Source organism: Solanum verrucosum, unplaced genomic scaffold (assembly GCF_900185275.1).
Source record: "Solanum verrucosum unplaced genomic scaffold, falcon-dt-bn FXZP01000285.1, whole genome shotgun sequence".
Lineage (NCBI taxonomy): Eukaryota > Viridiplantae > Streptophyta > Magnoliopsida > Solanales > Solanaceae > Solanum > Solanum verrucosum.
In genome coordinates this window covers 575465-600478 of record NW_026019934.1, presented here as the reverse complement: position 1 = coordinate 600478, position 25014 = coordinate 575465, and the positions used below count along the sequence as shown (strand labels likewise).

Genomic DNA, 25014 nt, shown 5'->3' with positions numbered 1-25014 from the left:
TCTAGGGAACTTATACATTTTTGTTTGGACATGCCATATACCATTTAAATTTCTTAAATGGTAGTAATATTTTTCATTAATATAGAGCCCTACAAATTTATGATAAACAATAAAATTTCATCAATTTTTGTACTCTTATAAATGAAGAAATCATAATTCATAAACACCACATTGATAAATCACACCTTTTTTCATATTTTAAAATTAAATATCCACTAATCAACAGTAATAACTCTTCATTTATTTTTTATATATAACCTCTTCTTAAACTTATCAATTATATTTTATATTTTAAAAAATTTAAAATCATAATATAAAATTACATGTCCAAAATTGCACTACTACGAAATAAAACATAAAACAATTTTAAATATAGGAAGAGTACCACTTTATTTATTTAATTTGGTGTCAATCTTAAAAGCCAACACCCACACAAAAAGTGTGAATCACATCCCTCCCCTAATAACAAAACAAAAAAAAAACACCAAAATTAAAAGTAACTAGCTTTTTTCTTTCTAAAAAGTGGTATGATCGCCAGTGGTGGCACCATAACCAGTTCCAGTTCCAGTTCCAGTTGTAGCTCCTCCTTGTTTTGCAGCTGCATGCTGTGCTTTAGCATCTCTCTTCTCCATCTCCGCCGCTGCAACCCTATCCTCTTTCTTCTCCGTTGCCATCTCTTTCTTCAATGGATCCCTCGTCGTCATCTTCTCACCCTGCACGAATAGATATATATGAACTCATAACTTTAAAAATATAACTCAATCAACAAAAAATTGAGTGAGTTATTGACCTATTTATTTATAAATAACCTATTTATTTATAGGCATAGTCCCTGGTGGAGCCAGAAATTTTATAGGTGTTCAAAAATAATGGTATGTGACGGTCAAAATAAAAAATTGTAAAATTATACCATTTGGGGTTTGAATTCAAAACTCTTTGACCGCTATGTTTTGTCATAGGTATCTAATTTTAAATATATATCCTTTAAATATAGAATTTAAAATATACACACCCTAGGGTGGCTCTAGCTATGCCAGAGAGAGTAGCTCATATTAGTCCACAAATATATAGCCTAAATTGATTCATAAAAATATTTTTACAAATATCTTTATCTTATATAATCATGATAAAAAATAAAAAACCATCAAAGCGGATCAAGTTATGATGTGTATTTTAATTTAATTTAACTTAAATAATTTTTAGACGAGTCAATAAACCTTACATATTAACTCTGCTCGTCATTCAAATTCAATCCGCAACCCGCCGGACCTCTAAACACAAAAGACACTTAAAGAACCTATTAAAGGTAAGGAATTGGAAACCTTCTCTTGAAGATTGGCTTTAGTCTTCTCCATGCCAGCTTTGGCTGCAGATGCTGCGTCCTTTCCTGTCTGCATTTTTCTTTTTATCTCTGCTAATTGATTAATTCGTTTTCTCTCTTCTTCTTTCTAAAGTGTGTTTGTTGTTTGTAATTTCGATTATTGTGAAAGTTACGGCATAAAGTTTATATAGGAGTTGGGTAGGTAACTGAGTGATGCCACGTAAATATTTATAAATGTACACGTGGTGAGTCATGAGATGTAGAATCCTTGAGGTTTTGACACGTTTTGTTTTCACTAGTTGAATAGATAAACATCTTTAATTCCTTTTTGGATTTGTATCAACTAGTCCATGCAAAGATGACTTTGAATTCTAATAATGTACTTTAAAAATATATAATATAATAATGATTTTTTTAAAAAAAAATTAGAAAAAATGCAGAGTATTTTCTGTATTTGATAGACAGATTAAAATTTGAAATGTATTGCATTAAAAAAAAAAGAGAAATAAGAGAATTGATTGTCTATATAGTTATTTTACTATTGAAAATGGAATAATAGAGTTTCTACTTTTCTTTATATATAATGAAAAAATTCACTTTACTATTAAAATATTCTATTATTGCTATATTGTTACATTAAATATGAATGTTGCTGGGGAGGAGCTATACAGTAGTGTCAAGGTGTGTAGCTAGACGTCCTAATATTCATTAAAAAATTATGCTATGTATAAAGTTAAGTCTTATTTTATATCAGTATATATAGTGTTTTGAACACCCTTAAAACAAACGAAAACCTATAATACAATGACGCTCAAGTTCGAGTCGCTAGACGTCCTAATATTCATTAAAAAATTATGCTATGTATAAAGTCAAGTCTTATTTTATATCAGTATATATAGTATTTTGAACACCCTTAAAACAAACGAAAACCTATAATACAATGACGCTCAAGTTCGAGTCGCTATAGAGTAACAATATGCAAAACATGATCTTAACCTTAGTTGATGTAAGACACGTCCTATGAATAAAACCTGCGTTATCTCTCTAGTAGTCATAATTAAGTAGTCTATTTGTTAGCGATAGAACTAAGTACTATTTTTTTTTTAATGAAAGAAAACTAAGTACTATTTGAAAAATAGTAAAATGAAAATAGCGATAGAACTAAGTTGGAAATCAAAAAATTACATTTACACTACGACGTAAATAGAGTTCAAGTTTTATATTTCATTAGTAAACCTAAGTAGTCTCCTTTTAGAAATTGAACCAAGTATTTATTAAGGATATACAGTCAAAAGATTATATTAGACGTATATAAAATAAAATAATCTGTTTTTTTTGGTTATACGTGAGTTGTTAAACCTCTTGATACAACGAAAAATTTGAACATAGATGTACATGAAGTTCAAATTTACTTTTAATCTATTTTTTTTTGGTTATACGTGAGTTATTAAACCCCTTGATACAACGAAAAATTCGAATATAGATGTACATGAAGTTCAAATTTACTTTTAAATTGTATATTCAAATTACAACTATGCAAGAATTTTATTCAAATTATAACCACTATTACATTCTAAAATTTGAATGTTATTTGAATCTCTTCGTATAAATTTCTGATTTCGCTATTGAAATCTTAAATATAATACAAAATATAAGGTTACTTTATGGGATGTGATGTATATTACTCAAAACTCCTTGAGAAATAAGGAAAAAAAGAGATGGCATGGACAAACTCTTAATACATTCTTGTATTGGATAACACGGTTTACATAACAACATTTGGAAGTACTAATTTTACAACTCACACGAGAAAAACAACTTCCTATCTAGGTAATTAAAAGGCAGAATCAGTGGTAGATGATCCACCAGTATTAGGGCCTTGAACCGTAGCTCTTCCGCTTCCTGTGGTTGTCCCCGGTGGATACTCGCTCCCCACCACGCCCGTTGTGGTCCCGGTTTGGTGCTCAGCTGCCAGGCCTCCCGGCATCACACCAGTAGCATCCCCTGCGGTAGTGCCGTGTGTCCCGGTCACACCAGTGGTTTGACCTGTTGTGATGTCATGTGTTCCAGTGGTGTGACCGAGACCAGTATGACCTGATGTGATGCCATGTGTCCCAACGGTGTGACCGAGGCCAGTATGACCTGGAGTTATGCCATGTGTACCAGTGGTGTGACCAAGACCGGTGGTAGTGCCATGTGCCCCAGTGGTCATGTGACCGAGACCGGTATGACCTGGAGTGATGCCATGTGTACCGGTGGTATGACCGAGACCAGTATGACCCGTGGTAGTGCCATGTGTCCCAGTGGTGTGACCAAGACCAGTATGACCTGCGGTCATGCCATGTGTACCGGTGGTGGTGTGACCGAGACCCACACCACCACCAGTAGCAGTATACGCAGTAGTTCCTCCAGTGGCAGCCGCTTGTTTTGAGGCCGCGTTCTGCTCCTGCGCCGCTAGCTTATCCATCTCCGCTTCATGGATTCTCTGCTCCTTTTTCTCCGTCGCCATTTGTCTTTGCACTGGATCACTTGTTGTCAATTTCTCTGCCTATCCAAACAAAATTTCAATCTAATTGATTATAACAAATCAAATATACTAATTACTCTTCATGTGAAACTGATTTCACATTTCGCTAACGACCAAAAAGGTAATCGAATAAACAATACCCCTTACGTACTGAGAGTTACAAAGGATAGTTTTGACAGTTAATAAAATATGAGATAAAAAACCTTCTCTGTAACAACTGCCTTTGTTTTTTCCATGCCAGACTTAGCTGAAGCGGCAACATTAGCTGCGGTTTTCTTTGCTGCTTCCATCTTCAAATTATTCCTTCTCTTCTTTGTTAGTAGTTGTATAGATCAATTGGCTCTGATTTGTTTTTTTTTTTTTAGAAAATATGATTCGATGGGACTATAATATAAAGTTTCTTGATTATAAATAATGCACATAACAAAATTGTCCATCGTTTGGCATGATTTAACAAGGACGTGGGGTGATGCCACGTGGAATTAAAGTGATACGTGGATACATATAAGAGTTGGATGCATGAGATTCAAACACGTTTGTAAAATTGTCAAAATGATAAGAATCGCTTGCGGCTTGACGTTATGTTGTGAGGATTTGGTTTGCCAAGTCCATTTTTACTTATTCAATTTAAAATAAAATATTATTATTATCAAGAAGTTGAAAATAATAAGCTGCATCGTGAAGATAATATCCAAGTGTATACTACATGTTTTAAGTTTTATGGCCGTAATTAAGTTGCAACACATTTTAAATCAAATGGTCATGTTTGTTTTATATTGTGATCAATTGGTACTAATATGAATAATTAGGTGGATTTTACGCGATTTAATTTGTTGCATATAGTCACAAATCTAGAGATTCACTCAATGTAAGTTGACAAGTATCGTATGTTGGTCATGTGTCATTCCATTGAAATGTAATTATTAGGTCGACAATTAAAATTTAATAAATTATTTTAAACTAAATATATTAAAAAAATTATTCATTTTTAAATACGAAAGCAATATTTGTTACTCCAACATTCTTCCTAGAGTTCAAAGAAGTGAACTGATAATGTAATTTTTAAACTCTATGAATATTCATAAAATTCAAATATATATCAAATCAAATTTTAGAAATCAATTTATGGAGTGCATTATATTTTTAAAATTAATATCCATAAAAGGGCAATTTTGATTTTTGCCCACTACATTGGATCTCAGCAACCCGACCCATTAAGCAATTGCTCCGAAACTGATCATCTCCTTCTTCCAAATCCCGTCAACATTTTCTCCGGTCATAGTACTCTCTCTCCGATCTCTGCAATTGAGAGGAGCGCAGCCAAAATTCTCTGCACAGTTCCCAAGTAAGTAATCTCTCTCCCAATCTGCTCGTATAAGCATGATCTAGTTTGAAAATCACACTACACATACATAAATTCTTAGCTCTAAAAGCAAGACTTTGTGTGCAAAAATTAGCAAAGATCTGATAAAGATCGACCCAAAAAATGTCTTGTTTGGCACTTTCTCTGCAACCCACTAATGGACCGGATATCTTACTCCAAACCCGTGAATGGTTTCCACCATCTCGAGCCCTAATGGCACTTTCAGCTTTTCGCCAGACGCGTCTTGCATTTTCCAAACAACCACAACAAACTACCGCTGACTCATATCCTTCCGATCCTTCTATGTCACTTGGTGATGACCCACTTGCGGCTTCTTCGGGTCAAGTTATTGTTGGGGTTGAATCGAGGTATCGGGTTGTGTATCGTCTTGTGAACTCGATTTATGTGCTTGCTATTACTACTGCTGATGATAATGATAAAGATATGGTTGTTAATAATGTGTTTGAGTGCATTAGTATTGTGAATCAAGCTGTTTCTGTGGTGGTTACTGCGTGTCGTGGTGTAGATGTGACACCGGAGAAGTTAGCTAAGAAATACGCGGAGATTTATATGGCGTTGGATATTGTGTTGAGAGGGGTGAGTAATATTAGGTTGGCGGCTATGTTGGCGTCTATGCACGGGGAGAGTATAGCGAAGATGGTGCATTCAGCTGTTCATACGGAGAATAAGATTAGGGGAGGTGATAGTTGGGTGAATGTGGAGGCGCATTCGTTGGAACAAGAAGGTGGATTGGAGACATTCTCGAAAGCGTTGTTTGAGTTGCCTCAGGAAACGTTGGAGGCGGGAGATGAAGTGGCAGCCACGTTGGCGATTACGGGTGGAGAAAAGGAGGAGGAGAAAATTGAGGAGATTGAGGTGGAGCAGGATCCATTTGCAGCAAGTGATAAGATTAATCAGCCAGAGTCCTTGATGGGTGGTTTTAAGAAGGACAAGGCTAATGAGAGTTCAGATGTCGCAAAGGCATTGGCAGGGCTTGACGTGACTACCCTGCCACCTGCTGCAGCTAGCCAGTCAACTCACATCGGTGTGGAAGGGTTTGAAGGAGAGTATGGAGGGATAGAGTTTAGTAATGAAGGATCAACACTGCGAGAAGATTTTGAAGGCATCAATGATGCCTGGGGTGGTGGATTAGATGCTTCTGAGTATGTGGGTACGAAAAAGGTGAAGAAAGATCAGGGTCTTGGTGGGCTTGAATTACTGGCGACTAGTGAACCACCAAAAGCTGCAGCTGGAGCCACTGCTGAGGGTGCTGGGAAGAATCTTGAGGATATTTTGGTGAAGAAAATGAATGGTCCAGAAATGTTTATTACTGAGGAGATCAGTGCCGAGTTCAGAGAATCATTGCTTGCTAGAGTTGGTTTGATGGGCATTGTTTACTTAAGAACCCTGCCGCCAAAGTCTTCCGATGATAACGAAACTGAGTTTTCTTTCAAGGTTGAAGACACTGCTGCTGTTAAAAGGTTTGTCATGCAAAATTCTCGTGTGAGCAGCCTTGGGAATGGTCTGTTTCATGTGAAGACAGCACCATCAAATGAGCCTATACCAATTATCAAGTACAGTTTGCTACCACGTTTAACTCCGCTGCCTTTGAGGATTCGACTTGTTAAGCGTCTTAGTGGGACATTACTTTCTGTAATGCTGCAGTACGTTGCAAATCCTGATATTCCAGTTCCATTAACCAATGTGACCTTTGTCTTGAAATTGCCAGTGGACCCAACATTATTGAAAGTTTCACCTAAAGCTGTGTTGAACCGCTCTGAGAGAGAACTGAAATGGCATGTTGATGAGATTCCGCTCAAGGGTCATCCTGGCAAATTGAAGGCGAGGTTCCCCATTGATATTAATGATGATGATGAGGCGGTAGAGCTAGAGCTTTTTGGTTATGTAAAGTTTACATCCCAAGGAACTAGATCTTTGTCTGGCATTTCTCTGCAGCCGGCTTTAGAGGGCAAGACTGATTTTTATGAGGTTGATCACAGGTATTCAAGTGGAGTTTACACATGCAACTAAGCATCAATGGCTTCTTTTGTTGGTTTAGAAATTGTGTGTCTTTGTGCTTTCTATCTTTTAACATGGTATGAGTTATCAAAGTATTTGCAGCTTTCTTTGAATGTACTAGCATGTAATTTAGATGATCTGGTTTTTGAGGAATTCTTTTGTTTAAATCTTCCCAATATTTCTCTTTATGTAATGGGACAAAAGATTTTTTTATATCTGATATATCTTGTCTAAATAAAGTTTTTTTTTTTTTTTGGATCCTGACATCTAACATCATTTAGAGTAATATTATCTTAAAAAGCTTGTCTTTGTATGATTTTTGACCCAAGTCTTATCTCTAACATCATTTAGAGTCCCCCCAGCTCTCCCCCAACCCCTCAAAAGAAAAAGAAAAAAGAGAAGAAGATGTATCTCCGTATGTCCCTTCCTCTGTTTCCTTTTTCCCCTTTTGTTGATGGAACATGGACGTGTCTTGATAAATATAAATTTGAAGATATTTATATTGCCTTTTTTTAATTTTGGGTTTGATCTTGTTATGTGTCAAAAATGAATCTGAACTACTAAGCCAGCTATAACTGTTTTTTTTTTTTGGGGGGGGGGGGGGGGCGCGGATATTTTATCTGTAGTAAAATAAAGTACACAAGGAAGAGGACATAAATCTTTAGTCAGATCCTAACGGTAGGGTGAACAGGCTTACACTTTTTAAATTGATTCTATAATTGCATGGTGCTATACAGTGTCAGATCTAGATATTGCTAGTCTTCTTAGTTCTGAATGCTGGACACCTATCCATTCTAATGAAGCCTATAAGTTCCATTGTTAGCTCCTCTGGACCAGTGAAGATGATCATATCATACATATTCTGTCCAAGTCCAGACGGGTAATCAGCAGGTTTATTCCCTTCTCGCAGGAAAAAATAGAGTGATGCATAATGTTATGTAGATCTTACATAGAAATGTGAAGCGATGAAACAACTGGTGGAACTTTTGTAGGTTGTGCTAGCCTCTGGCTGTTTATTCAATCAATGGATCGATTACGTCTCAGTTTCAAACTTGTTGACCAAATAAAAGATTAAGTTTTTTTTTATGTAGATAGAAGCCTTTTGATACTTGATGTAATTTAATCCCTCTTTATTCCAGTCCTGTCATATTAGCTTTAGTTGTGAGTGGTTTTATATGTTTTCTCCATATTTGAGCTGAAATGCCATAACTTCTTAGACTTTATTGCTGTTTCTGGAACTAAGTAGAGAACGGGTGGTGTCAAGTGCGCAGAGAAGAGGAGGATACGTTTGATAAAGTGGGCAGATGTGACCAAGTCTAAGAAAATAGAGGATTAGGGATAAAGAACTTAAGGCTACACAACAAGAGTCTTATGTTTAAATTGTGATAAAGATTTCAATAATGACTGGGAGAATCAGTGGAAAAAAGTAGTGAGAGCCAAGTATGGTATACTGATGGCTTGAGTTGAGCTTAAATGAAACAGTGAAGATTCATATAGCCGACCCCAACTTGTTTGGGACTGGCATTGTTGTTGACGTAGATGTAGTAGTATTAGACTATTAATAGTTGTAGCCTCACATGGAATGGAAATGGAAAATCACTGGTGCATTAAGAAGATCGTATCCGTTCAAGTGCTGGCAATGTGGGAACAGATTAGTAATCTGTGGGAAGACTTTGTAGACATGGTCCAAAATTAAGGTGGGTAATGGGTTGAAAACTAGACTATGTCAGGATCAATGGATGGAGAAATAGATCCCCGCTTAAAGAGCTCTATCAAGATCTACATGAGCTGGTGAACAATAAAGAGTGCACCCTGGCAGTCTGCTTTACTGGATACAACTGGAATCTGCATCCAAGGAGGAACTTTCAGGATCGGGAATTCGTAAATGCTCTCTTCTCAGACCATCAAAATAGATGGAATTTTCTCGGTTAAGTCAAGTTACGACTGATTACTAAACAAAGAGATGGAGAGATATCCCAGATGCCATGGATAGTAACATGAAGATGCAAGTCTCCTGATAAGCAACTCTGGGGAAAGCTGTTCATGAAGCTTGCTTGACACATGATAATCTTCAAAAGGGGAATCCCATCAACTTTTGTATCAGATTAGTACAAACTTGGTGCTACTGTAACAAAATTGTTTTTTGCTTCTTAAGAATATTATAGGTAGGATGTCAAGCACACTGACCCAACTTGTTTGAGACTGAGATGTTGTTTCTATGTCAAGCAACCTCATGTTCGACCGAATCATGACTAGAGCTTATGTCAAGCTGAATGATTCTATTGATGGATTTTGAATTATTAGTGAAATGTGCCCAGAAAACAGTGTACTTATTTGATGAAATACTCTTTGCTTTAACGACTCAGTTGTTATTACCTGCTGATTCTTTTGCTTTACTTATATTGTTGTTGCTATTGTTTCTTTTACGCATATTTTCATCATTTCTCCGCTAGTGTATTTCCTTTCCATACTTGGTTTTGATATGTTTTACTTGAGCCGAGAGAAAACCTTTTACACTTCCTAATAATTTTGAGTCTTTCTTTCAAAAGCCAATGGGCATAGCAGAAAGTTATATGCTGTTGTAATATGTGACTGTTGCAAATTCTGGATCAGGAATAGCCCTTTCTTATTGTAAAAATTAAGATTATATCCTTTGAATCGGATTATTAAGTGCTAATAATATTCACATTGAAAGTACAATATGAGACTGGCAAATGACCAAATTAGTTAATTTGGAAATGTCGTTTAAGATTTTGACATACCCATTAAGAAAATCATTTAATCATATAAGGTTGTTTGATTGAATTACCTTCTATCATTTTTCAAAAAAATGAGTAAATAACTATTGAGACTCATAAGAGAATTTTATATCTCATTTATTAAACTAATGATAGTAGAATTTAGACAAATAACTAATGCCTTGTTGATTCTAAAACACTTGTAAAATTTTTAGACGAGATTTATATTTTTCGTTTAAAATTGGACCAGATGTAGCCCAATGGCCAGATATTAGCAGTTAAATCCCATCACAGCATAGTTAGAGACTAGAAAATAACAATTTTTAGAACAAGCAAGAAATCTTCAAAAGGCAAGCATGTATAAATCTTGAAACAGAATGTATTTATGGCCTTACATTGACAGATATTGTGGTAAACAAACAATTAAGAGGTAGTTTCCTCAGCATGTCTTTTGGATGGTGGTGGCCTAATAGAGTCTGTAAAATGTAAAACGAGGTGAAAATGGGAGATGAGAAGCTTCCCACATCCAGTGTCACTACCTAGAAAAGAACAACTTGTTATGGCATGTCATCGAGTTCTTCCTCACTACCAGGCTGTTGCTGAACAATATTGAAATTTGATCGTCGAGGAGCAGCGTCTACAAATCCTCGAACTGACATTCCAGGCACAGATAATTCTCTATTCAGCATGTTGTGATCTATAAAGATGACCACCACTGTTATATCATCATGAAAGGTCCTCCTCTCATTTATGCCAACCTTCTTAAGGTCATCATACTTGATCTTTACACGTCTTGCCGCCTCATCCAGGGCTGATACAAGTAGTCTTCTAGCTATGCCCTGATATTGGATAAACAAAATAAGTTTAAACATGACATAAATGACATTTTGATCAAATAAATGTCAGTGGCACAATAACAGATACCTTTTTAGGGTAGGTATTCACAATTTCTACAGCCTTTTCATTGGTTAAGAGATCCCACAGCCCATCAGAAGCAAATATAACAAATCTATCAACTGGTTGTAAGTTTCTTGAAAATACTTCTGGATCAGCTCTTACTACTGGCTGCGTAATAGGTACTTTAAGGTGGAATCTTGGGAAATTTGTACCAAGAGCAAATTCTTGGTGCTTCAGATATGCATCTCCAAGTGCTCTAGTTATCTAAAAGATCAAAGGAGAATGAGCATCTGGACTGTCATGACTCATGAACATAACAAGTTTGTGTGTATTTAAAAGCAAACCTGTATAATGCCTCTAACACGCCATGCTTCATTGACATAAACCACAATGTTTGGATCGTCTTGGTGCGAAGCATTCAGTTCATTCCTGACCGCGACGTTACTGGCATTATGATCATGAGTCAATTGCAGAGCAACAATCCTATCGGGTCTTTCTATATGATTATGACCTAATACTGCTCTAGAGTCCCCCAGGTTAGCAACATATAATGTCCCATTCCAGATAACACCAACCAGACAGCAGGACCCCTTTGACGCAATCAATGGGTCAGCTTCAAATCTCTCCCTCACATAATCAAGGAAGGCTTCTTCAGTTGCAGCGACGCCATTATTAAGGACTTCTTCATCTATTGTTCCCCTTGCTCGAGCAAACCCTGTAAAAAAACAAGTGTGTGAAGAAGAAACTAAAACCAGTAGGTCTACGGTAACATAATCAAGAAGATCACTATGTATATCAGTTCTTCCAAAACTTGAAATCATAAATTCCTGTTATGCGGAGGTGTATGTACACATACCATACCCCTACCTTGGGAGGTAGAGAGGATGTTTACAATACACCCTTGACTCAAGAAAAAACTAACAAAGCAGTCCGGGTAAAGGAATATCACAAATGAAGAAAGCCACGACAAGATACTAAAAATAGCATGACAAAATATGCTGCAAAATCTACAACTAAATAATAATACAATGGTAATAGAAATTCATGTCCTCCATAGCCTCCTATCTAAGGACATGTGAGAGTAAAATTTACAATGCAAAGGAAACAAGGAAAAAACACCATTGTTATATTAACAAGGAAATAAAGAAAGTTGATCTCACTTATTAAATGGCGGCTAAGGTGATCACAGGCAAATCTTGAAGCTTGAGGGCCACCATGGCCATCATAAATCCCAACAAAGGTACCTTGACGACCTGGTTCAACGTGGCCATAATCTTCACATACTGGATTACCCTGTACCATAGCAAAAGAGAACTTCCCACATGAATGTTTCTCAAGGTCTTTATACCATAGCAATGGGTAATCTTCACCCCTGCTCGAAGGGAGATATCGACTTAAAGGTTCACAACAAGCTAATACAATCCTTTCCAGCCAACGAAGCATCCTTCTTAAACTCAAAATGTACAGATCGAAAATGTAGAAATGTACCCCAAAACCCCAATATTTCAACACTAGCAGAAAAACCCAAATTCAATTTCCCTGAATTCCGAACAAACAACACTAAAACTTCAATCTCGATCAAAAAAACCCAAGAACGAATCCAACTGACACACACAAACAGAGTAGAAGTTCGTGAATATCAATCAACACTACACCCAGAAACCAGAAATGCCTAGAAACAGAAAATTCAACAACCCCACCTCTGTTCTCACATCAACACCATAATGGGTTGAAAGAAAACACAACAGAGATACCCAAACGAAGTAGAAGAACTGCAACTGACTAAGAAATGATCAATGTAGCTTGAAAAATGAAGTAGGAGAAGAGATCATTCTCTTTTGAACTGTATTGAGAGAGAATTGCAACAGAAAATAAGCGATTCTTGAAGATATATATAGAAGTTTTTTATTGAAGAGATAGGTGGTGAAGTTAGTTAGGGATGATCAGATTCTGTTAAGATCAGTAACTGACAAAGTGATGAGCTGTACATTGTATCGATTCCTCATTTTTACACTGAATGAAAAATATTTGTTTCCCTTTCTTCTGCCATTGATGTAGCTCAAATTACCATTATGTTTATTTTGTTAAGTTCAAATGCTTACGGAACATGTAAATTTGGCATAGGAGAGAAGGCCAGGCATGATTTTCATTGTTCATGGAATTCATGCATTCTCAAAAGACCTGAATTCCATCAACTTTTATATAAACTTACTTATTATTTCCTGCTGATTCTTTTGCTTTACTTATCATATTATTTGTTGTTGCTACTGTTTCTTCTTCGCATTATTTTCAGCATGATTTCGTTGCTACTGTATTTCCTTTCCATTCTTGATTTTGATATGTTTTACTTGAGTCGAGGGCCTATCGGAAATCGACTCTCTTTTCCTACAAGGTAGGGTTAAGGCCGTGTACTCACAATTCTCTCCAAATTCCGCTTGTGGGATTACACTCACTATGTTGTTGTTTATCGACTCACTGAGAGCAAACCGTCTATACTATATGAGTCAGTTGAATTGGATTATTCGCATAATTTTGACATGTGACATATCCATTAAGAAAAATCATTTAATAGGATTAATCATAAAAGGTTGTTTGATTGAATTACCTCCTATCATTTTTCAAAAAATTGAGTAAATAACTATTCTAGACTCTTCAGAGAATTTTATATCTCATTTATTGAACCAATAGTAGAATTTAGACAAATATGGCATTCCCTTCTTGGTTCTAAAACACTTTTGTAGAGTTTAGAAAAAAATATTATTTTCACCAAATTTCATTCCATGTTTGCATAGTTTCAGACAAGGGCACAAGAAAATTTATGGTTTTGTAGCCTCTCAACCGCATTATTAGCACCGTCAGAAGAGGGTATAAAATATAAAAGTAAAACGTATGAAGAAGCCAAATGGATTCTATAACATTTACGATATACACATAAAAATAATTTGATGTAATTTTCCGACAAAGGGGTTAAGATGAAACTTTACCCTTGCCCTCCCCTAGCTCTGTGTGTTTTTGTGTGTAAGAGAGAGAGAGAGATAGAGACAATTTTTAGAAGAAGCAAGAAATCTTCAAAAGGCAAGAATGTGTATACATCTTGATACAGAATGTATTTTTTTTTCCGATCAGAATGCCAACTTTTGACAGATATTGTGGTAAACAAACAATAGGAGGTAGTTTCCTTAGCATGTCTTTGTACATTCAAAGATTTGGATGGTGGTGGCATATGGGTAACCTAATAGTCTTGCTTGTTCATCTGGACTGTATATCAAAATGTAAATTGGTAAAACGAGGCAAACATGGGAGATCAGAAAGTTCCCACATCCAGGCTTCCCTAGAAGAACAAGTGCCAACAACTTGTTATACTGTCTCTGTGAGTTCAGTCTCTGTGAGTTCAGTCTCTGTGGGTTCGGTCTCTGTGGGTTCGGTCTCTGTGGGCTCGGTCTCTGTGGGCTCGGTCTCTGTGAGTTCGGACTCTGTGGGTTCAGTCTCTGTGGGTTCGGACTCTGTGGGTTCAGTCTCTGTGGGTTCGGTCTCTGTGGGTTCAGTCTCTGTGTGCTCGGTCTCTGTGAGTTCGGACTCTGTAGCAACCTCTTGCTCAATATTGAAATGTGATGGTTGATGAGTGTCTACAAATCCTCGAACTGACATTCCAGGCACAGTTAATTCGTCATTCAGCATCTCGTGATCTATAAAGATGACCACGACTGTTATATCATCATGAAGGGCCCTCCTGACACCTTTGTCATAATTCATAAGTTCATCGTACTTCTTTCTTGCACGTGCCGCCACATTCATGGCTGATAGAACAAGTCTTCTAGCTATGCCCTGATATTGGATAAACAAAATAAGTTTAACCATACAAACATGACATTTTGATCAAATAAATGTCAGTGTCAGAATAACAGATACCTGTCTAGGGTAGGTATGCACAATTTGTACAGCCTCTTCATTGCTTAAGAGATCCCACAGCCCATCAGAAGCAAATATAACAAATCTATCAACTGCTTGTAAGTTTCTTGAAGAGACAGATGGATCAGCTCTTAGTACTGGCCGCCTAAGAGGAATTGCACCAAGAGAAAATTCTGGCTTCTTCAGAAATGCATCTCCAATTGCTCTAGTTACCTAAAAGATGCAGAAACAAACATATAAGGAAACACATATATTAAAAGGCCGAGGCAGGTATAGTTCTATTTGGATGTGCTTAACAGATATAATGGCAGATTACTTCCCAAGTTGACAAATCAATTTTTGTTTAGGTCAGTTTCAGAGGTGTCCAAAAGCATATTTGAGGTTAAAGCTACTGAATGTGACAAGAAACTAGAATTAAGAGCCTGATAAATACTACGCAAATTTAGTTTAAGCTCACTAATCTTTTGATAACATTAAGGACTATGATGGAAACTAGATTTCTTTTGATTAAAAAGAATGAGCATCTGTCATGAGACATCAGAATATAAAATTCAAAATGATACATAACATAACATAAGTTTGTGTTCAATAGTAGTATTTAAAAGCAAACCTTTATAATGCCTTTAACACACCATGAGCTTCCGACACGTGACACAATGTTTGGATTGTCTGGGTGCAGAGCTCTCAGTTCATCCCTGACCTCCTTGATCCTGACATTATGATCATTAGTCAATTGCTCAGCAACAATCCTATTGAATCTTCCTATATGACCTAATACTGCTCTACAGTCCCCCAGGTTAGCAACATATAATGTCCTTTTCCAGATAACACCAACCAGACAGCAGCACCCCATTGTCGCAATTGTTGGATCAACATGAAATTCCCTTTCCACAATAGAAATGAAGCCGTCTTCAGTTGCAGCGAAGGCATTATTAAGGACTTCTTCATCTATTGTTCCCTTTTCTCGAGCAAGCACTGTAAAAAATGTGTGTTTAGCTGCTTAGCCTGAAAATTCTCAAGAGTACCAAAAAGATGATCCTGTTCCTCTATGTTGCTGTTTGTCACTCTGAAGAAGAAACATAAACCGTACTACAGCAACAAATAAAGGAGAATAAAGCCTAAGCTGCGAGAAAACTGCAAAACCCTTAGTGACAATTGAAACCTTTTACTATACAATTACTTAATAGAAAAAATCACTACTGCTACAACATGCAATAGAGCATAAATAGAATGGAAAAATGCTGCAACTCTGTCACATTTCACATAAATTGAAATCATAAATTGCTGTTATGAGGCAATAAAATTTACAGTACCACAAGGGGTCTGGGGAGAGTAGTGTGTACGCATACCATACCCCTACCTTAGAAGGTTTCCGATAGACCCTCAGCTAAAAAAAAGCATAACAAAGCAGTCGGGTAAAGGAATACCATAAATGAAGAAGCCACGACAAGATACTAAAAATAGCATGACAAAATATGCTGCAAAAAACGAACAGTATCTACAACCAGATAATAATACAATCGAAGTACAAGAAATAACAAATAGTAATTGAAATCAAAGAACTAGAAACTTCAAGAGTAATACTGCAACAACCATTTTATTTTAACAATAAATAAGTAGAAAAGCAAGGTAATACAGAAACTTGATCTCACTTGTTAAATGTCGGCTAAGGTTATCGCAGGCAAATCTTGAAGCATCATGGCCACCATGGCCATCATAAACCCCAACAAAGGTACCTTCACGACCTGGTTCAACATGGCCATAATCTTCACATACTTGATTAGCCTGTACCATAGCACAAGAGAACTCCCCACATGAATGTTTCTCAAGGTCTCTATGCCATAGAACTGGCAAATCTTCACCTCCCAGAACACCATCTTCACCGCTGCTCAAACCGACATATCGACTTAAAGGTCGGCAACAAACTAATACAATCCTTTTCAGCCAACGAAACATCCTTCTTAAACTCAAAATGTACAGATCGAAAATGTAGAAATGTACCCTAAAACTCCAATATTTCAACTCAAGCAGAAAAACCCAAATTCAATTGCCCTGAATTCCGAACAAACAACACTAAAACTTCAATGTCGATAAAAAAAACCCAAGAAAGAATCAACACTACACCCAGAAACAGAGTAGACATTGGTGAATATCAATCAACACTACACCCAGAAACCAGAAATGCCCAGAAACAGAAAACTCCACCTCAGTTCTCACATCAACACCCTAATGGGTTGAAAGAAAACACAACAGAGATACCAAAACGAAGTAGAAGAACTGCAGCTGACTAAGAAATGATCAATGTAGCTTGAAAAATTAAGTAGGATAAGAGATCTTTCTCTTTAAACTGAATGCAGTTATTGAGAGAGAATTGCAACAGAAAATAAGCGATTCTTGAAGAGATATATAGATGGTAAAGTTAGTTAGGGATGATCAGTAACTGACAAAGTGGTGAGCTGGACATTGTATCGATTCCTAATTTTTACACTCAATGAAAAATATCTGTTTCCCTTTCTTCTCTTTGAGCTATGCAAGTTAGAAAACTTTCTCATGATTTAAGTTACATACATGACTTTGAAAGATAGATTTTTAGAAAGATTTGAGCTTTGACTCACAGATTTGAGCTTGGTCTCACCCTTTATTCAGACAGACAAATAGTTTATCAAACTATGAGCATATTATACAAGTATATTATTTTGGGAGTAGTATTGAACACTGATATGGGATAAGAGTTCAGATAACTCAAATCGCATAAACTACGTAGCAATCGTAGATAGGATCGTACCGTAAGACGGGCGACTCCTCACCTACCTCAAGAAGGCTTTTTAGTGGATCCATCAGTACAGTTGCGTTCTATACTCCGGCAAGGTATAGAGTGACTCTGGCAACGTGGGTAAGACATTGTATCATCACGAGGCTCATAGTGATGGTTGCCGGTTAGAGAAACTCCCCAGTAAAGTAAAGAGTATTTCTACATATATACATATTCCAGTTCAGTTCAGAAATTGATATTACTGCATTATATTTGTGAACTTAAATGATTTTATCTCATATTTATGCTTTATTTCAGTTGAGCTATATTTCAATCTTTCAGTCCAGTTAATGTTTCACTCAGCCTTATTACATACTCATACATTCAATGAATTAATGTCTTTCGACCTGCATTGTCTTATGATGCAGATACAGGTGTTCATGATCATCAACAGGTGAATCATTGATATCACCCAACTTCTTACCAGCTTTTGGTGAGGCCTCATTGCTTTCGGAGGACTCTAGTCATTTATTTGCTTTAACAGTTTTATTTAAGGTTGTCGTGGGTCTGTCCCGACGCCTATCTCAGACAGTAAATGCTTCATAGATAGACAATTTTAGAGAGTCTCTCGGTGTTTATCATCAGATATTTTGCTAAACTATTATTGTTTACATTTAGTATTCTCAGATAGTTCAAACAATATTTGACTTAGATGGTTTCTCTTTAGTACTTAAAATTAAAAATGCTTGAGTAAGTCTTTCGCTAAGTAGTCAGCCAGGCCAAGGGTTCGCTTGGGGATCAGAAATGGTTCTCGAGTGCCGGCCACGTCCAGGGTGTAGGCTCGGGGCGTGACATGAACACCCACTTACATCCCACTGGTTTCTTTCCATTGGGTAGATCCACCAAATTCCATGTGTGATTTTTCTCTAAGGGATGTATTTCCTTAAACATTGCATTAGACCATCCAGGATGATTCAAAGCCTCCTTCACTGTTTTGGGTACAAAGATGGAGTCTAGGGAAGCAATCAAAGAGTTAGATGTAGAGGATACGCGATCATAGGAAACAAAATTAGAAATACAGCATTGCCTCCTTGAGTAAAGTTGAGTAATTGATTGCTTGGCAACAAATGGAGCAGGTAATGAAGGCACACTACATGATTGGTGCTCAATAGAAGGAACGAAAAATGGATGAACACTATCATTTGGTGGTACTATCGAACCACTGGTAACCCGATAGACTAACCATTCATCTTTCTCCCCCTGACTTGTAGAAATAGGAGGTGTATAGAAGAATGGTGTAGTCCTGAAAACACTATATCACTAGTTACCGAGTATCTTCCAAGTTCAGTAGAATAATATCGATAACCTTTCTGGAGACGAGAATAGCCCAAAAAAGCATACTTTACTGCTTTGGGATCCAACTTTGCAACAAATGGTTGAACATCTCGAACATAACATGTGCTTCCAAACACCTTAGGTTCAATTAGAAATAGTGACTTGTTTGGAAAAAGAACACTATAGGGCACATTACCAACAAGTACACTAGATGGCATGCGATTGATCAAAAAACAAGTTGTAGAAACCGCATTTGCCCAAAAATGTTTAGGAACTTTCATTTGGAACAAAAGTGCCCGAGCTGTCTCAAGTAGATGTCTATTCTTCCTCTCAGCAACTTCATTTTGAGAAGGTGTATCAACACATGAAGACTGATGAAGACTCATGAAGAACACTTGATATGTTTTACTTGAGCCGAAGGCCTATCGGAAATCACCTCTCTTTTCCTACAAGGTAGAGTTAAGGCTGTGTACTCACAATCCTCTCCAAACTCCGCTTGTGAGATTACACTCACTATGTTGTTGTTTATGACTCAGTGAGAGCAAACCAACTATACTATATGAGTCAGTTGAATTGGGTTATTCACATTAATTTTGATATGTCGTTTAAGATTTTGATATATCCATTAAGAAAAATCCTTTAATATATTAATCATATAAGGTTATTTGATTGAAGGGAAAAAGGACAATATGTCCCTGAACTATCGTAAATGTTATGCAGATATCCTCCGTCATACTTTTGGAACATTGGTGCCCCAGCCATAAAAAAACTAGAGCATATATGCCCTTCACTCTAACGGAAGACTAAATAGGGATACGTGGCACAATCTTATCCATTGATCCGATATTAAATATATGTCGGGTCGGTAGATAAAATTATGACACATGTATGTCCGTTAGTATAAAAGGGTATATATGCTCTAGTTTTTTGGACGACAGGGGCACAAATGTCCCAAAAGTATGACGAAGAGTATCTGCATACCATGTACGATAGTTCGGGGGTATATTTGTCCTTTTTCCCTTGATTGAATTACCTCCTATCATTTTTCAAAAAATTGAGTAAATAACTATTGAAGACTCTTTAGAGAATTTTATATCTCATTTATTGAACCAATAGTAGAATTTAGACAAATATGGCATTACCTTCTTGGTTCTAAAACACTTATGTAGAATTTAGAATTTTTTTTTATTTTCACCAAATTTCGTACTATGTTTGCATAGTTTCAGACAAGGGCACAAGAAAATTTAAGGTTTTGTAGCCTCTCAAACGCATTATTAGCACCGTCAGAAGAGGATATAAAATATAAAGTAAAACATATGAAGAAGCCAAATGGATTCCATAACATTTACGATATACACATAAAAATAATTTGATGTAATTTTCCGACAAAGGGGTTAAACTCCCCCTTGCACTCCCCTAGCTCTGCGTGTTTGTGTGTGTAAGAGAGAGAGAGAGAGAATTTTTAAAACAAGCAAGAAATCTTGAAAAGGCAAGAATGTATAAATCTTGAAACAGAATGTATTTATGGCCTTACATTGTGGTAAACAAACAATAGGAGATCAGCATATCTTTGTACATTCAAAGATTTGGATGGTGGTGGCATATGGGTAACCTAATAGTCTTGCTTGTTCATCTGGACTGTATATCAAAATGTAAATTGGTAAAACAAGGCAAAAATGGGAGATCAGAAACTTCCCACATCCAGGCTTCCCTAGAAAAGAACAAGTGCCAACAACTTGTTATACTGTCTCTGTGAGTTCAGTCTCTGTGGGTTCGGTCTCTGTAGTAACCTCTTGCGCAATATTGAAATCTGATGGTCGATGACTGTCTACAAATCCTCGAACTGACATTCCAGGCACAGTTAATTCGTCATTCAGCATCTCGTGATCTATAAAGATGACCACGACTGTTATATCATCATGAAAGGCCCTCCTGACACCTTTGTCATAATTCATAAGGTCACCGTACTTCAACTTTCTTGCACGTGCCGCCACATTCAGGGCTGATAGAACAAGTCTTCTAGCTATGCCCTGATATTGGATAAACAAAATAAGTTTAACCAAACAAACATGACAGTTTGATCAAATAAATGTCAGTGTCAGAATAACAGATACCTGTCTAGGGTAGGCATGAACAATTTGTACAGCCTTTTCATTGCTTAAGAGATCCCACAGCCCATCAGAAGCAAATATAACAAATCTATCGCATGGTTGTAAGTTTCTTGAACAGACAGAAGGATCAGCTCTTACTACTGGCCGCCTAAAAGGTTCCATTACACCATGAGCAAATTCTGGCTTCTTCAGAGATGCATCTCCAATTGCTCTAGTTACCTAAAAGATGCAGAAACAAACATAAAAGGAAACACATATATTAAAAGGAAAATTAAAAGGCCGAGGCAGATATAGTTCTATTCAGTATATTTGGATGTACTTAACAGATATAGTGGCATATTGCTTCCCAAGGTGACAAAATGTAACAAGTTGACAAATCAATTTTTGTTTAGGTCAGTTTCAGAGGTGTCCAAAAGCATATTTGAGGTTAAAAATGTCTTGTTCTTGGATAAAGCCACCGAATGTGACAAGAAACTAGAATTAAGAGCCTTATAAATACAATGCAAATTTAGTTTAAGCTCACTAATCTTTTGATCACATTAAGGACTATGATGGGAACTAGATTGCTTTTGATTAAAAAGAATGAGTATCTGTCATGAGATATCAGAATATAAAATTCAAAATGATAACATAAGTTTGTGTTCAATATTAGTATTTAAAAGCAAACCTGTATAATGCCTTTAACACGCCATGTTTTTCTGACACGACGCACAATGTTTGGATCATCTGGGTACCGAGCTCTCAGTTCATCCCTGACCTCCTTGATCCTGGCATTATGATCATCAGTCAATTGCTCAGCAACAATCCTATTGAATCTTCCTATATGACCTAATACTGCTCTACAGTCCCCCAGGTTAGCAACATATAATGTCCTTTTCCAGATAACACCAACCAGACAGCAGCACCCCATTGTCGCAATTGTTGGATCAACATGAAATTCCCATTCCACAATAGAAAGGAAGCCGTTTTCAGTTGCAGCGAAGGCATTATTAAGTACTTCTTCATCTATTGTTCCCTTTTCTTGAGCAAGCGCTGTAAAAAAATGTGTGTTTAGCTGCTTAGCCTTAAAATTCTCAAGAGTACCAAAAAGATGATCCTGTTCCTCTATGTTGCTGTTTGTCACTCTGAAGAAGAAACATAAACCAGTACTACAGCAACAAATAAAGGAGAAACAAAGCCTAAGCTGCGAGAAAACTGCAAAACCCTTAGTGACAATTGAAACCTTCTACTATACAATTACTTATAGACACACTAAGAAAAAAAATCACTAACACTGCTACAACATGCAATGAGCATAAACAGAATGGAAAAATGCTGCAACTCTGTCACATGTCACATAATCAAGAAGATCACTATGAATATCATTTCTACCAAAACTTGAAATCATAAATTGCTGTTATGAGGCAATAAAATTTACAGTACAACAACATACCTAGTGTAATCCCATACCATACCCCTACCTTAGAAGGTTTCCGATAGAACCTCGGCTAAAAATAATAAAAAAAGCATAACAAAGCAGTCCGGGTAAAGGAATACCATAAATGAAGAAGCCACGACAAGATACTAAAAATAGCATGACAAAATATGCTGCAAAAAACGAACAGTATCTACAACCAGATAATAATACAATCGAAGTACAAGAAATAACAAATAGCAATAGAAATCAAAGAACTAGAAACTTCAAGAGTAATACTACGAGAGTAAAATTTACAATGCAAAGGAAAAAACACCATAAATTCTATTGTCAAAAGACTGCAACAACCATTTTATTTTAACAATAAATAAATAGAAAAGCAAGGAAAAACAGAAACTTGATCTCACTTATTAAATGCCGGCTAAGGTTATCACAGGCAAATCTTGAAGCATCATGGCCACCATGGCCATCATAAACCCCAACAAAGGTACCTTCACGACCTGGTTCAACGTGGCCATAATCTTCACATACTTGATTAGCCTGTACCACAGCAAAGGAGAACTCCCCACATGAATGTTTCTCAAGGTCTCTATACCATAGCAATGGGTAATCTACACCTCCCAGAACACCATCTTCACCGCTGCTCAAACCGACATATTGACCTAAAGGTTGGCAACAAGCTGCTACAGTCCTATCCAGCCAAGAAACCATCTTTCATTTCCTTCTTAAACTCAAAAAACTATAAAATGTATATCTAATAGCTGATCAAAAAAACCCAAGAATGAATCCAACTGACACACACAAACAGAGTAGAAGTTCGTGAATATCAATCAACACTATACCCAGAAACCAGAAATGCCCAGAAACAGAAAATTTAATAACCCCACCTCTGTTCTCACATCAACACCATAAAGGGTTAAAAGAAAACACAGCAGAGATACCAAAACGAAGTAGAAGAACTGCAACTGACTAAGAAATGATCAATGTATCTTGAAAAATGAAGTAGGAGAAGAGATCTTTCTCTTTGAACTGAATGCAGTTATTGAGAGAATTGCAACAGAAAATAAGCGATTCTTGAAGAGATATATAGAAGGTTTTTGTTGAAGAGATAGGTGGTAAAGTTAGTTAGGGATGATCAGATTCTGTTAAGATCAGTAACTGACAATGTGATGAGCTGTACATTGTATCGATTCCTCATTTTTACACTGAATGAAAAATATTTGTTTCCCTTTATTCTCTCTGAGTCCCATTCAATGCCTTTGTGAACATATAATCTAGTCGCTCTCCTGTCTTCACATAGCCGGTGGAAATTAGTCTTTCCTGAATCTTCTCACGAATAAAATGGCAGTCAACATCAATGTGTTTAGTTCTTTCATGATACACTTTATTCGAGGCAATATAAAGAGCAGCTTGATTATCACACCAGAGTTTTGCTGATATATGATGCTTTAACCCGATTTCAGTTAAAAGATTATGTATCCATACAATTTCACATGTAGACTGTGACATATCTCTGTATTCAGATTCTGCACCGGATCGAGATACAACACTTTGCTTCTTACTCCTCCATGACATCAAGTTCCCTCCAACAAAGACACAATAGCTAGCTTGTAATAGATCTTCTATCAATTTTGGATCCAGCCCAATCGGCATCTGCAAAACACTCAATATGAGCATGATTGTGATTGCTATATAATATGCCAAGTCCAGGACCTCCTTTCAAATAGCATAGAATCTGTTCCAAAGTTGCCAGTATTTGATAGTAGGTGCAGACATAAACTGACTAACAACAAAATCAATATCAGGACGAGTACAGTAAGGTAGTTAACTTTCCAACTAACCTTCTGTCTCCCTCATGATCATCAAAAGGATCATCATCATCTTTCATAAGATGCACATTAGGAACCATTGGAGCACTACAATGTTTGGCTGCCAACTTTCCAGTGTCTGCAAGAAGGTCAAGAATATACTTTCTATGAGACAAAAAAATTCCCTTCTTGCTTCTGTTCACTTCTACTCCCAAAAGGTACTTCAACTGGCCCAAGTCCTTTGTATGAAACCTAGTGTGCAGGAAAGACTTAAGGGAACATGTAAATTTGGCATAGGAAAGAAGGCCAGGCAGGATTTTCATTGTTGATGAATTCATGGATTCTCAAAAGACCTGAATCCCACAACTTTTGTAACAGATTAGTATAAGCTTAGTTGTTATTACCAGTTGATTCTCTTGCTTTAGTTATCATATTATTTGTTGTGGCTACTGTTTCTTTCTCGCAGTATTTTGAGCATGATTTCTTTGCTACTGTATTTCCTTCCCATTCTTGATTTTCATATGTTTTACTTGAGCCGAATGAAGGCCTATCGAAAATCACTTCTCTTTTCATACAAGGTAGGGGTAAGGCTGTGAACTAACAATCCTCTCCAAACGCCGCTTGTGAGATTACACTCACTCTGTTGTTGTTTATGACTCAGTGAGAGCAAACCATCTTATATTATATGAGTCATTTGAATTGGGTTATTCGCATTAATTTTGATATGTTGTTTAAGATTTTGACATATCCATTAAGAAAAGTCATTTAATAAATTAATCATAAAAGGTTGTTTGATTGAATTACCTCCTATCATTTTTCA

At 36.6% G+C, this 25014-nt stretch overlaps 6 protein-coding genes across 6 annotated transcripts; 1 reads left to right on the top strand and 5 right to left on the bottom strand.

The window, feature by feature from the left end:
• Positions 1-364: 364 nt before the first annotated feature.
• Positions 365-1480, bottom strand: LOC125833646 (protein LE25). Its single transcript, XM_049512818.1, has 2 exons — positions 1323-1480; positions 365-713 (listed from the first exon to the last, which is right to left on the bottom strand). Exons 1-2 carry the CDS (start codon positions 1395-1397, stop codon positions 516-518), a joined length of 273 nt encoding a protein of 90 aa, XP_049368775.1. The 5' UTR covers positions 1398-1480; the 3' UTR covers positions 365-515.
• Positions 1481-3155: 1675 nt separating this feature from the next.
• Positions 3156-4141, bottom strand: LOC125833906 (late embryogenesis abundant protein 46-like). Its single transcript, XM_049513064.1, has 2 exons — positions 4052-4141; positions 3156-3869 (listed from the first exon to the last, which is right to left on the bottom strand). The coding sequence occupies exons 1-2, from the start codon at positions 4136-4138 to the stop codon at positions 3156-3158; spliced, it is 801 nt and encodes a 266-aa protein (XP_049369021.1). The 5' UTR covers positions 4139-4141.
• An 884-nt stretch (positions 4142-5025) lies between these two features.
• On the top strand, positions 5026-7460 carry LOC125833341 (uncharacterized). The gene has a single exon (XM_049512483.1). It carries the CDS (start codon positions 5335-5337, stop codon positions 7240-7242), a length of 1908 nt encoding a protein of 635 aa, XP_049368440.1. The 5' UTR covers positions 5026-5334; the 3' UTR covers positions 7243-7460.
• Positions 7461-10525: 3065 nt separating this feature from the next.
• LOC125833457 (probable protein phosphatase 2C 43) lies at positions 10526-12308 on the bottom strand. The gene is made up of 4 exons (XM_049512625.1): positions 12026-12308; positions 11210-11580; positions 10893-11129; positions 10526-10807 (listed from the first exon to the last, which is right to left on the bottom strand). Exons 1-4 carry the CDS (start codon positions 12306-12308, stop codon positions 10526-10528), a joined length of 1173 nt encoding a protein of 390 aa, XP_049368582.1.
• Positions 12309-14222: 1914 nt separating this feature from the next.
• Positions 14223-16730, bottom strand: LOC125833357 (probable protein phosphatase 2C 43). The gene is made up of 4 exons (XM_049512501.1): positions 16427-16730; positions 15385-15749; positions 14775-14987; positions 14223-14690 (listed from the first exon to the last, which is right to left on the bottom strand). The coding sequence occupies exons 1-4, from the start codon at positions 16728-16730 to the stop codon at positions 14223-14225; spliced, it is 1350 nt and encodes a 449-aa protein (XP_049368458.1).
• Positions 16731-20527: 3797 nt separating this feature from the next.
• Positions 20528-23097, bottom strand: LOC125833423 (probable protein phosphatase 2C 43). The gene is made up of 4 exons (XM_049512575.1): positions 22794-23097; positions 21640-22004; positions 20976-21191; positions 20528-20891 (listed from the first exon to the last, which is right to left on the bottom strand). Exons 1-4 carry the CDS (start codon positions 23095-23097, stop codon positions 20601-20603), a joined length of 1176 nt encoding a protein of 391 aa, XP_049368532.1. The 3' UTR covers positions 20528-20600.
• Positions 23098-25014: the final 1917 nt, after the last annotated feature.

Bases quoted from the DNA above. Each gene is read 5' to 3' on its own strand.
- LOC125833423 (XM_049512575.1), bottom strand. From the start codon at position 23,097: ATGGTTTCTTGGCTGGATAGGACTGTAGCAGCTTGTTGCCAACCTTTA. The intron at 21,192-21,639 runs GTTTGCTTTTAA...TGCATCTTTTAG, and splicing joins GTGTTAAAGGCATTATACAG to GTAACTAGAGCAATTGGAGA. The intron at 20,892-20,975 runs GTATCTGTTATT...ATCCAATATCAG, and splicing joins TTCATGCCTACCCTAGACAG to GGCATAGCTAGAAGACTTGT.
- LOC125833646 (XM_049512818.1), bottom strand. From the start codon at position 1,397: ATGCAGACAGGAAAGGACGCAGCATCTGCAGCCAAAGCTGGCATGGAG. The intron at 714-1,322 runs GTTTCCAATTCC...CTATTCGTGCAG, and splicing joins AAGCCAATCTTCAAGAGAAG to GGTGAGAAGATGACGACGAG.
- LOC125833341 (XM_049512483.1), top strand. From the start codon at position 5,335: ATGTCTTGTTTGGCACTTTCTCTGCAACCCACTAATGGACCGGATATC.
- LOC125833357 (XM_049512501.1), bottom strand. From the start codon at position 16,730: ATGTTTCGTTGGCTGAAAAGGATTGTATTAGTTTGTTGCCGACCTTTA. The intron at 14,988-15,384 runs GTTTGCTTTTAA...TGCATCTTTTAG, and splicing joins GTGTTAAAGGCATTATAAAG to GTAACTAGAGCAATTGGAGA. The intron at 14,691-14,774 runs GTATCTGTTATT...ATCCAATATCAG, and splicing joins TGCATACCTACCCTAGACAG to GGCATAGCTAGAAGACTTGT.
- LOC125833457 (XM_049512625.1), bottom strand. From the start codon at position 12,308: ATGCTTCGTTGGCTGGAAAGGATTGTATTAGCTTGTTGTGAACCTTTA. The intron at 11,581-12,025 runs GTGAGATCAACT...GTTTTTTTACAG, and splicing joins CCTTAGCCGCCATTTAATAA to GGTTTGCTCGAGCAAGGGGA. The intron at 11,130-11,209 runs GTTTGCTTTTAA...TTGATCTTTTAG, and splicing joins GTGTTAGAGGCATTATACAG to ATAACTAGAGCACTTGGAGA.
- LOC125833906 (XM_049513064.1), bottom strand. From the start codon at position 4,138: ATGGAAGCAGCAAAGAAAACCGCAGCTAATGTTGCCGCTTCAGCTAAG. The intron at 3,870-4,051 runs GTTTTTTATCTC...TTGTTTGGATAG, and splicing joins AGGCAGTTGTTACAGAGAAG to GCAGAGAAATTGACAACAAG.